The sequence below is a fragment of the Cheilinus undulatus genome, linkage group 5 (genome assembly GCF_018320785.1).
Source record: "Cheilinus undulatus linkage group 5, ASM1832078v1, whole genome shotgun sequence".
Lineage (NCBI taxonomy): Eukaryota > Metazoa > Chordata > Actinopteri > Labriformes > Labridae > Cheilinus > Cheilinus undulatus.
The window spans coordinates 37,041,391-37,054,440 of NC_054869.1; the positions used below are offsets into that span (position 1 = coordinate 37,041,391).

A 13,050-nucleotide genomic window follows, 5' to 3' on the forward strand; every position below is an offset into this window, starting at 1 on the left:
GTGCTATTTGATCTTTATTGCATGCTGGATGACAATAATTCTTCATCTATGCTACTCTGCAACTTTTTCTTGCATTTGACTTCTTACTCCACCACTCATTCTTTGTTTTGTCTCCAGAATTTTTCTTCTAATATGGATTTTGACTAAGGATTTATAACAAAAATAAAGGGCTGTCATAGTTCATTCTAAATGTTTTGGGTCATTTATCAGTAAATTTAATTTATGTCCATTTCCCTGTACATTTGATGCATCCCTGCCTACACTTATCAGTTTGACTTTTTCCTCTAGTTTGATAAAATACAACGTCTGTTATTCTCTTGCAGAGCTAAGCTCCGAGAACCTGCGCACCTGCTTTCAAATCGTGAACGCCTATATCTACCTGTCGGCCACTGAGTTCCTGCAGGTGAGGCATGCACACAGAGACACGACAGTAGATGTAGATTCACTTATTTTATACAACTTCCTCTTGTAAAATGTTTTTTATACCCACAGAACTATGCAGAATCATTGTGTAGATCCTTCTGTGATCTGCTCAAAGACATCACGAATGAAGGACAGGTCCAGGTGCTCAAGGTACCGTCACTCTGTCCTTCTCATACACAGAACTATCTCACTTCTGTTTATTCTCTGTCTCTGTTTCCTCTGGGATTATTCTTTCATCCTACCTACTTATGATCCAGCACAATGTTTGTTTGTTTTGTCTGTGTGACTGTGATTCGCAGGTGAACTAGAGGTGGCATAAAATGTGATATACATAAACACACTAACAGAAACAGAAAGATACAGTGCTGAATGTGAATGGAGAGCAGATTATGATACCAGAAGAGCCTCTCTTTTTCTCACAATAGGTTTGTTTTTTTTTTCAAACCAAAACCTATTCTTCAGCTCAGTCCTGACAGCCACCTCTATCTTTACCCTTTACATTTACCTCCAAACATCAACATAATGGATTTGGAGTAAAGCATTGCAAAGCTGTTAACTGAAAAATGTAAGGCACTTTAAAAAACAGAGTGCAGTTTTGTTAACCCCTGCACTCCTGTTATTAAGCCTGACAGAGTTCTTCTCACTGGGTTCCTTCCATTTAAAGCAACTGAAAATACCCCACAATTTGATACACTTTCAGTTATATTTATTTGATCTGATTCTTTCCTAACTTGGCTTTAGTTATGATTAAAGACAAAGGTGCTGCAGGTTGTATCAGATCAACTGAAAATCTTTGAAAACATATTAAAATCATATTAAATTTTACAAATGTCTGATGCCATTGATGTTGGCTAACATTAGCAGTCCACCTGGGGCACAAGTGCTTGTTATGCAAAAGAAGAGACAGTGGGGATGGTTTACACATCCCAATCCACCTCACCAAGCCAACATTAAAGTTAATTGGAACATCAACATAATGTTATGCTAAAGTTACTAGCAATATAAAGTTATATAATTTAATTATTGCTACTTAATAGCAGAACATTACATATTGTCAGTATTAAAATTCTTAATCTTACCTTTGATCACATACAAGTTCTGTTTGCTGTAATTCTGCCCTGTTTCTGGTACTGAGACAAGTTCTCTGGGCCTGGTTGTTTAAGTGAGATATAAATGATCAGGGTTTGGTAATCCACCCCACACTTTCTTTCTTTCTTTCTTTCTTTCTTTCTTTCTTTCTTTCTGTCTGTCTGTCTGTCTGTCTGTCTGTCTGTCTGTCTGTCTGTCTGTCTGTCTGTCTGTCTGTCTGTCTGTCTGTCTGTCTGTCTGTCTGTCTGTCTTTCTTTCTTTCTTTCTTTCTTTCTTTCTTTCTTTCTTTCTTTCTTTCTTTCTTTCTTTCTTTCTTTCTTTCTTTCTTTCTTTCTTTCTTTCTTTCTTTCTTTCTTTCTTTCCTTCCTTCCTTCCTTCCTTCCTTCCTTCCTTCCTTCCTTCCTTCCTTCCTTCCTTCCTTCCTTCCTTCCTTCCTTTCCTTTCCTTTCTTTCATCATCCATCAGTCATTCTGTCCATCCTTCCTTCCATCCCTCCTTCTTTCCTACCTTTCTTCCATCCTTTCTTGCTGCTTTCCTTTCATCTGTCCATCTTTCCATCCATCCATCTATCCTTCCTTCCTTCCATCCATCCATTCATTCATTCACCTACCCATTCGCTTCCTTCCTTCCTTCTGTCTTTCTTTCTGTATTCTGTCTTGGATCAGCTTAATCCAGGGAACAGATGAATTCAGTGTTTACTGAATCCAGATTACCAGAGGTTTAAAAGGACTTCACTCTACATGCTTTGTTCACAGGAAAGACCAAAATCATGCATACTGAAATACCCTCACAGTTACATTAAAATGTAACATTTGTTTTTTGTTATTGACTTAATTTAGTGCAACATTTTGGGGATGACTCCTGTTTTTTTAAATAAAGTTACTGCACACTTTATCTTCTTTGTTTTTTAAGCAATTCTATTAAAAGACGGATCAAGCATGTCTTAAAATATGAAGAACCTTCTTTTTTTGACCAATCACGTGGTTTTCTCACTTCTTTTTAAGTGATCCAGTCAAGCAAATTATCCTTATTGTACTCTAAAGTTTTAAGCAACACAAATTGGATGGTTACCTTGTTCAATAATGTAATTTTTTATTTTTTTTTAACTATCTTAATTTAAGGTTTGATCGTGTCTGATATCTTAAATCCTGTTGGATAACTTTGAACAACTGAGCCCTAATTTGGAAATAACCTTGAGCCTATAGGAGCTTTTTGTTAACCACATCACAAAGCCAGGGGGCCACACTGATCATATTAGCGTTCAAGGTAGTTAGGTCCATGTGGACGGTTATATCAGTAGCACACAGAGGTATAAAATAGATTTTGTTTTTTTCTCTGAAAACTTAAACTTTCATTAGGGCCCAGGCACCTTACATATGATTCAAATTCAAATGAACTCGAGATACCCAGTCAGTGGCTTCCTTTATACTTCAGATCCAGCTTATCAGTGTTTCATGAAGTTCAGTCCAAAGACATTGGCAGTGTTTCTCCCAACAGGTAATTTATTATGAATGCACCTTTGCATCTGTGGCTGTTTTGTATCAGTCAATACTTGACAGTATTTTGTTCCTGTATCCTGTTGACAGACATCATTCCATCTGCATTAATGTGACATGCATTGATGACAGTAGCCAATGTTTTAAGTTGTGTCATATCAATTTAATGCTGACAGTCTAGTACACCTAACTGCTGATTCAGAGCAGAGAGAGATTTTCATTGAGCAGAAGACATGTAGTATAAACTGATTTGTTTTCATGGTTAGTTAAATGGGAAAGAAAACGGTGGTAGTTAGGGCATCTTACACTGTCTCTGGGAAAGGTATATTGTTTGTAAAACATGATCCAGTGACATTTTAAGATGAAGCACTTCTAGCAGCAATTAAAATACACTGAATCTCATAGCTCATTTAAAAACAGGCACAAAGAATTACAACGAGGTAATGAAGAAAACATCCAATTTGGCTGCTTTACACATCAGTATCAACGTTAATTTTAACAGTCAGCGTGTCTCTGTAATCTGTTATAATTACTGATGTTTCCAGTGGAGGCAATTTTTAAAAATTGTCAATTAGATTCTCTCAGCCTCGAAACAACACACCATGTGTGTGCTCTGCATGTGCTATTGTTGTTTTAGAAAATAGGATAATTAGGAGGAAGATAGTCTCTACCTTGTATTTTGCATTTTTCACACTAAAAACTACATTATGTGTTCATGTCAGAGTGAAACTGCAACAAGACTACATGTGCCATTTGCACTGCTTGAGTGGTTTTAGTATTCAGAATGGCAATAGGACAATAGAGCTTTAGCTTAAGAAAGCTCTGTAGCATTACAGCACATCTGGCTCCCTCTAATCCTTTGTTCTGAGGAGAGAAGAGCCAGCAGACAATGAAGCTGTCAACCTACACAACATCACCCAGCAGCTCACCACACATAAGCACCCTGAGAACAGAGGCTTTAGAGTAATCAGTGTGCACTTCTTTGAAAAGTTCACATGCATCATCACACCTCACTGACTGTCTCTGCGTTCCTCTGGTTCGCAGCCTGACCTTTGAGTTAAATATTCGCTTTGTGGCTTTAATTTGTCAAAATGTCATTAGTAATGTTGTAATTTTACATCACCCTGCTGCCGTGTGCTAGATTGTAGACTAATCACTAGAAAATCTTAGGAGGATAGAATTATATTTCATTGATTTGCATCCAGTCCAATTCTTGACCCTCAGATAAATCTTTTATACCCTGGTATATTTCTGAAACATCACAGCAAGCACCTTTAATTCAGCTCTTGTATAAAGTTTGAACTGAAAAATATTGTAATTATCTTCATGAAGTCATGATTTATTGCAAGACTTTTATAAGATTACATTAGTATCAACTAGAAAGGGCAGGATAAAATATCCATACAGCAATATATCATGGTCCTCACTAATGAAACAATTACTGAATCTCTTCTGCAAAATGACAATATTTTAATACTTCATACTAAATCACTCTTCACAGGGCAGAGGATTGTGGGATGATGTTTGATCGAAATGAAGAGAAGTTAAGAGATTAAGTGTATAATATGAAAATGACACCATATTGTAGTGAATAAAACAGTAACCCTCACGTCACCTTTTCTTTGGTTAATCAATATATGATTGAGTTTCTGTATTATGATGAGTGTACAGGTCTAATGTCATTGTGTTGTGTTGTAAGTTACTCAGTGATTCCCACTGCTATTATCAACCCTTACATACATTTTTTATGTAAATGTCTATGAACATTACTGTCTAGAAATGCCAAATCCTATGTAGGATTGGGTGTTAACCATTTTTTTAATACAGTCTTTCACTCACCAAATTTTTCCCAGGGTACACAGTATAACTGCCAGGTGTTTAAAGACCACATTAAACAAGCACTAGTTACCGTGCAGCACTTCTCTGCAGATGTTACACTTAATCTTTTATCAAAATGTCTCAAATCTAGAAAAATGATGTTTGCTAGGTGACATTTATTGGAGCACTGGATTGCAGTCATGGACGAAAGTAGTGGCACCCCTGGAATTTTTCCAGAAAATACACAATTTCTCCCAGAAATTGTTGCAGTTACAAAGGTTTTTGGTATACACGTTTATTTCATTTATGTGCATTGGAACAACACAAAAAGCAGAAGAAAAAAGCCAAAATTGACATAATTTTAAAAACTCAAAAAATGGGAAACAAAATTGTTGGCATCCTCAACTTAATATTTGGTTGCACACCCTTGGGAAAAAATAACTGAAACCAATCGCTTCCTATAACCATCAACAAGCTTCTTTAACTTTTGCAAACTGCTCCAGGTCTCTCAGATTTGAAGGATGCCTTCTTGCAACAGCAGTTTTGAGATCTCTCCATAGGTGTTTAGTGGTATTTCGATCCGGACTCATTGCTGGCCGCTTCAGAACTCTCTAGCGCTTTGTCTCCAACCATTTCTTGTTGCTTTTTGAGATATTTTTCAGGTCATTGTCCTGCTGGAACACCCATGAGCTCTGACGCAGACCCAGCTTTGACACTAGGCCCTACATTGCGGCCCAAAATCTCTTGATAATCTCCAGATTTCATGATTCCTTGCAGACAGTCAAGGCACCCAGTGCCAGAGGCAGCAAAACAACCCCAAAACATCCTTGAACCTACACCATGTTTGACTGTAGGTACTGTGTTCTTGTCTTTGTAGGCCTCATTCCGTTTTCTGCAAACAGTAGAATGACGTGCTTTTCCAAAAAGCTCTACCTCAGTCTCATCTTTCCACAAAATGTTCTCCTAGAAGGATTGAGGCTTACTCAGGTACATTTTTGCAAACTCCAGTCTGGCTTTTTTATGTCTCTTTGTCAGCAGTGGGGTTCTCCTCGGTTTCCTGCCATAGCTCTTCATCTCATTAAGATGACAATGTATGGTCTGAGCTGACACTTTTGCACCCTGAGTCTGCAGGACAGCCTGAATTTGTGTGGAAGTTGACTGAGGATGTTTATCCACCATTCCAACTATCCTGCGTTGCATTCTTTTGTCAGTGCTTCTCTTCCGTCCACGTCCAGGGAGATTAGCTACAGTTCCATGGGTTATAAACTTCTTGATTATGTTACACAAATGGACAAAGGAATTTCAAGATCTCTAGAGATGGTCTTGTAACCCTGAGATTGTTCATATTTTTCCACAATTTTGCTTCTTAAGTCCTCAGACAACTCTCGGCTCTCCCTTCTCTTCTCCATGCTTGGTGTGACACACACAGGCACACAACACAAAGGTTGAGTCAACCTGTTACTTGCCAAGTATGAGTTTAAATGAGCATAGCATGCTTGAAATAAAATAATTTACCCACAGTTTTGAAAGGGTGCCAATCATTTTGTCTGGCCCTTTTTTTTTTTTAGTTTTGTGTAAAATCATGTACAAATAGCAGATAATTATTGTTTCATGTGTCCTTGCTTTAATGATATGTTTTAAATTTTTTATTAAGATGCATGTTGACCAACATACACTTGACTAGCTCTGTAATCCAAAGTTTAGATCAGCCTGAGTGATTTTTTATTTTTATTTTTTTTACCATATTTGTGGAATATCTGGATTTTTAAACTCTTGAAATCTGGATTTTCTCTTGAACTTCCTCCACTACTCTCCTTTGGCATAGTTGAGTTAAGGCAAATGCTGCATCATAATGAGAAATAATTTGATTGTTTGTGCACCAGCTTGCTTTTTCTCTCTCTCCTTAACACACATGAGTACATTTATGCAAAGTGAAGAGCAGAGGGGATTCTCTGACAAAGCAGTGTTTTCCTCACAGACTAGAACTGGGCACTCTGCTTGGTGTATCTGCTGGCCATTTAGGCATTTTTTTATTTTCTTTATCCATATAAGATCACCTCCAACAATCATACAAGTCAACAAAAGTAGAAAATTGGGTGATCAATGCCACATGCATCCTCCTGCAGTATTCCTGCACTACACCCAGAAACACTAGCATCTACAATGAGCTTAAAAGGATGTGCAAAGTCTGGGGCACTTTGCACAGGATAACAGCAGAGGACAAAGCAGGAGTTAGGATTACATTATCAGTGTTGCCAATTTTACATTTCACAACGTAGGGCCAAGAAAACGCCAACAGTATCAATTTTTTACTCTACCATGGTCACTGAATTTTACATTATCAAGCAGGAAAGTAATCAGTTCAAATCCTAAATCGGCTTTGGTATTAAGAATTCAGAACTTATATTTTAAGGCCATATATCCCAGCCCTAGTTTACTGGAAAAATGCCTTCCCCCTGGCCCATTACTGTACTTTCACTGACCTGCAATGGTATACCTCTTGGAGGCAAATAACTGCCAGTCAGTAGTGCTAGTTTTGACTTTGATACAACTTAGATCTTCAAATTTCTTCTTAAACTGCACCCTGTAAGAGACTAACTTTGCATCTCAATACTGTAATACCCTCAAAGGAGTGGGGTTTTGCTTTGCACATTTTGACTTCATCGTTAAAAAAAGAAGCTTCCACTGATTTTCTTCGCCTCCACACGCCCCCCAACACTTTGATCTGTTGTTACATCATCCTGCTTCTGACCCTTACTGCTCCTATTTTCCTCTTTCTTCTGTTGCTTCTGAGCCTGGCTTGTCAGTTCTCCTGTTTTCCCTCGCTGCTTTTCCACACTCTGTCTGAGTACAGTCCCTCATCCTCCCTCTCCGTCTGTCTCGGCAGGTGGTGGAGATAGCTTTAAAGGTTAGCCCCATACTGGGAGCCCACATGTTCCAGCCCCTGCTGCCAGCTGTCTTCAGAGGAATCGTAGACGGTGAGGTGAGTTTTACCTTTACATATTGTGCAAATCTGGACATGAGTTATATAAAAGGACAAACCAGGACAGACGTTCCCTATCACCTGAGGCGCATTACACCCACTTTTCATCATCTTTTCTAAATGTTTACAGGTATAACCTTATAAAACCTGAAATTCTCTATTAATAACAGAATGTTCAGCTGTTCTTCACCTTGTCCTTTTCTGTCATATATAAATTAATCCCTACAAAGAATATGGTGACATTTTCTGATAATTCAGTTCTTATAAAGGTTAAAGAGACTGCCTTCGAGGATTCTGCTGTGTCAGTGTACCTACCTCCTTTATCCTCATCATGCTTAATGACCTTTGCAAAGCACTGGCCCGTGGTTATGTTCCTACAGCAGCATGTGTGTCTGTGTACTCACCCATCGTGTGTGTGTGCTGAACAGAGGTATCCCGTGGTGATGTCCACCTACCTAGGAATCATGGGCCGCGTCCTGCTGCAGAACTCCAGTTTCTTCTCCTCTCTGCTCAATCAAATGGCCTCTGAGTGCAGCCAGGAGGTGAGGCTCCATTCCTGCCCTTCATTTCTGTCTTCTCAGCACACTCTCTTTGAATGTATGGGGGAGATATAACTGCAAAGTACCTGTTAAGGGGGAATTAAATGCAATGAGCCAAGAAATCAAGAAGGGTTACACTCTCAACCCTAAAGTTCAGAGTTTTGCCCCTTGACTTTGAAACTTGAAACTCTGACATTGCCGTTCTTGCTCAAAAGCAATATAAATGTTGCTAGTTTCAGCCTTGCTGTCCTAATCTTAACAAACGACAGCTTTAAAGTTCTCTCTAAGTTGTCTTTCAATCATTTCAAGCTTTCTTTTATGAAAGCAGACAATTTAGACAGAACAAGCAAGGAAGGTCAGTTTACTGACTTAATAGATGCACCAGACACATTTTTTAAACATTTGAGTAAAATTGATCCCTGTAGTGTTAAATTCACTCTATATTTTCTTATAAACTCTTCTTCTCTCTCCTCTCATCCAAAACCCAATCTCCATCCTTTTCTCTCATCATAAGATGGACCAGTTACTAGGCAGCGTGATCGAGATGTGGGTCGACCGCATGGACAACATCACTCAGCCTGAAAGGAGAAAGCTGTCATCGCTCGCTCTGCTTTCCCTCCTACCATCTGACAACAGGTGACAAACATCTGTCAGTCATTTTGTGTGCAGATGGAACTTTGGGATGGTAGAATGTTGATAGTGAGGCTGGGCTGTATATTGAGTCTTTAACATTGGATGATGATAAATTTTTGGCCTCTTGGTCTCAGCCTGTGCAGATGGGTTCCTGCATTGCCTGGGTTCCAACTTAGTTCTATTGTTTTTATGGTACTTGATGTATTTGTCCAGCCTGCATCCTGATGAGGTCCACAATGTCTTAGTTGTGTAGTATCACATGTCGTCTGCACTCTGTTTGTTGTTTGACATGCCGTAGTTTGCGCGGCATCACATGACATCTGGGTTTGATGTATTTTGATGTTGGTGAATTATGATCTATTATTATTATTATATTATTATTTTTGGTTATATTCTTTAATTGTTGGATTTTGCTGATGTTGTCGGGTGTCATTTGTTCTGTGTTCTTTGTCCTTTATTTGGGTTAGTTGTAATTCTGTTGCTTCTACACATATCAAAGCACTTTGTAAACCCTCTTTTTTAAAGTGCTATAGAAATTATTATTATTATTATTATTATTATTATTATTATTATTATTATTATTATTATTATTAAATTGGATGAATGTTCTGTCTATCCCATTCATGTCAGGCCATCAGAGCAAGAATACATACGACATAATAGGTATACCCCGCCCCCAAAACGTGAGCTTGACAGACTGCTGTTCAGTATCAGTGGAATCAGCTGGCAGATCAGACTCTTGCCAAAGTGGGTCGAGAGAAGACCCAAAACTTATTTTTTCAGCAAATTCTTTGCTTTTCTTTCAACCTTTTAAAGCGTGATACCACAAATAATAGCAAGAAAATGATCTTTTTTTGGAATCCTTTTCTCTTAACCTTCTAATGAAATCTTAAAAAAGAAAAAAAATGCCATAAAATTCCACATGTTTATTTTTTGTATCACATGTGATGCATTATGTATTGTTTTTACTTATAATCTCCTGGAGGGCATCTTTTATCATTGACTGATTGTATACAGAAGGTTTTTTAGGAAGTTATTGATCAGAGATAGATGTCTAAAAAAAGTGTGCATCAAATATGATACACTTGGCTTTAAACAGTTAATAGGTTCTTTGTAGAAGATGTCACAGAGCAGCAGAGAACTCCCTTTGCGGGGGTCCTGCGTAAAGAAATGGTACCAAAAAGGCCATGTTTTGAGCTGTTAACAACTATGCCAAGCATCCAAAGTGCAAAAATATAATTTTTCTTGATTCTTAAGATACTTCTGTGTCCCAGAAGTAGTGAAATATTCAGGCAAAAAAAAAAATCTCAGAGAGAAACGGCAGCAGGCAGGAATTAAAAAGCCTCTGTCTGATGCCTGGACAAGCAATATAACACAACATTCATGTATGGTCTCTTTCAAACAAAGCAGTCTGGTTTCTGTCAGTACAGTTTTGTCAGGGTTTAGCTTATAAAACTCTCATCTTACCCATGTTTCTTCAGCAGATGTCCGCCAAGGCCTGCTTGCTTTGGATATCTGTCTGTTTTAAGAGATCCAGATCATTTGGCTGAGCTAAGTAGAGTTGGTTGTTTTGCTCCCAAATTGCTTCTTATTTGATTATGGTTGTGCTTTTTTAATGTGGATTAAATAACAGCAAAAGACTGTGGAAAGGAAACTGGTACTCGGGAGCTAGCTGCCGTGGCTGACATAAAAGAACCATTTTGTAGAACAGGCTTGTTCGTGAACGACTTATCATCTCTTGGTGGATTACCCCTTAAGGTTGATTCAGTTGATAGTCTATCACCGTTTTATTTAATTGCATGTTTGTGATAAAACAAAGATTTTTTTTTGTGTTAAAGGGGCTCAGCTAGTCTCTTAGCTCTGTGTCACTCTTCTAGACTCGTCTTCCTTCATCTGACTAGACAACACCAGATGTTAGGAGGTCTGCAGTGCTGAGTGTTTGTGATATTGATTTCACTCACGCCAGGAAAAGGTTAAACAGTGGTAAAAATCCCTTTTTGGTTAAAGTGTATGAATTGTATTCAGTGTATGTAGACATTTTCTGATGATAATGGCAGCGCACTGGTCCTTTTAGAACTGTTAAGTACTAACTTCCCAATTATTCCTAATGGCTGTCCCCCACTTCCTGACCCCAGATGGACATTTGGGATTGCGTGGTTGCAAACAGCCTATAAAGCAGTCATGTCCAGTTCTGATGAAACTGCCGTTGGAGCTACATCACACTGATCTCTTTACCAGCTGCCATTCTACCAGCTTGCAGAACAACAAAACCGCCTGTCGCAACCGCCTTGTTCTACACAAATGGCGCTATGCCTGGTCATCCTCTGACCGGACGCAAACGTTTTAGCTCAAGGTGTGCGAGATGGATCCGCCCAATGCAAGACATGGAATCTGGCCAATCCATTTGCATTGTAAGGTTTGCACGCTTGCAAGGAACAAGGATTCACTTCTTCCCTAGTTCCACCCACCTTCTCAAATGTTACCACCTTTTTTGTGCAATTTAGACAGTGCTTCATCACTCTTTGTTAAAGGTAGGACTTATTCTAGGTCTATATCACGCAGCTGTAGTACTGTAGATATAATCCTTCCTGTTAATTTAGCTGACCAAAGGGCAGAAAAGGGGATTAATAGACATGTTTGAGTAAGTATGTAATGAGTCTTGTAGACTATAGCTGGTGGGATTATCTTTTTCTAGCAGGCTTAATGAAGAGGAAGGATTAAGTGGAGAAGTGAATTGAAAGACACAACTTTAGACACCTAACAGAGTGGCAGGAACCTCGTAGAAACATGATGACTCATAGTTTTACATAATATCACGCCAACATTGTATTAAGTCTTCATTATTGCCTTTCTGTATTGATTCACAGCCAGGCAATTGTAAGTGACCATCATAGAGGTTTAAGAACTTTAATCTGTTTTTAACAGGCTAATTTATTTGCACTTATGTGTGCCTACTCTTGTGAGTCATGTTTGTGCATCCTCTTGTACCTGGGTGAGTGTGATTATTTTAACACATTTGAGGCCACAAGTGCTGACCAAAAGCAGCTGAATTAGTAGGGATCATTGTAACAAGAGACAGCGCCAACAAGTCAAACGTCAGCATGTTGATGAAGAGAGAAAAGATGCACACAAAGATCACAAGCCCACCTGAATTAAAATCTCTGATGTTGTGTTAAAGAAATTGCAAAGAAATTGCAGTAGCAGGGGATATAAAACATGTCGTATCAGAACGCAGCTATTCTGTGATTAGCTTATATACTGCTTGACAATTACACAATGGTAGCTCATGATACTTGATTTACTGTCTTATGTTAGATATCCCTAAAATGGTAAAGTACAGGATTCATGTATTTATTTGCTGTAATTTGATGGCAATTTTTCCTCTTATTGGGCTAACCTTTCTTTGCTGCCAACCTTTACCCTGCTGTCGTTCTGCTCTTCTTTTATCCCCAAATCAATTTTTTCTTGTTGTCTTGTTCTTAGTTTTCACGTGGAGATTTTTTTTTGCCAATTCCAAGCAGGCTGTTATGTCTTTTGCAGTGAGGACAGGCTTCTGTCTATCCATTCTACCATAATTCTATACATATCAGTGGAGGGCTGCAGTGATGGTTGTTCTTCTGAAACTTTGTCCCATCACGCAGGATCTCTGGAGCTCAGTAAGGTTGACCGACGGGTTCTCGGTCACCTCTCATACTAAGGCCTGATCGATCAGTTTGGCCAAGCTACCAGGCCTTGGAAGAGTCCTGGTTGTGCCAAACTTCTCAGACCTGTGCCTGTCAACAATCCTGTCTGTGCTCTGCAGCGGTTCCTTTGACCCCATGGCTTGGTTTTTGCTCTGATATGCATTGTCAGCTGTGAGGCCTTCTATAGAGAGGTTTGTGCCTTTTTAAATCATGTCCAATCATTTTAATTGATTGGATGGACTCCAATCAAGGTGTAGAAACATCTCAGCAAAGACTGAGAATAAATGGGAGTCATCTGAGCTAAATTTCAATTTTTTTGGAAAGTGGCTGAATTTTATTTATTTATTTAACCTTTATCTAATTCTCGAAAATCATTGAGGTTTCCC

At 38.6% G+C, this 13,050-nt stretch overlaps 1 protein-coding gene across 1 annotated transcript in view; it reads left to right on the top strand.

Moving 5' to 3' along the window:
* Positions 1-13,050, top strand: part of ipo11 (importin 11) — a 261,649-nt gene that overhangs the window by 176,857 nt on the left and 71,742 nt on the right. Inside the window, exons 23-27 of the mRNA XM_041787347.1 lie at positions 324-403; positions 493-573; positions 7,714-7,809; positions 8,238-8,351; positions 8,863-8,984. Of these exons, the coding sequence (XP_041643281.1) occupies positions 324-403; positions 493-573; positions 7,714-7,809; positions 8,238-8,351; positions 8,863-8,984 (493 nt within the window). The remainder of the gene's footprint in view (positions 1-323; positions 404-492; positions 574-7,713; positions 7,810-8,237; positions 8,352-8,862; positions 8,985-13,050) is intronic.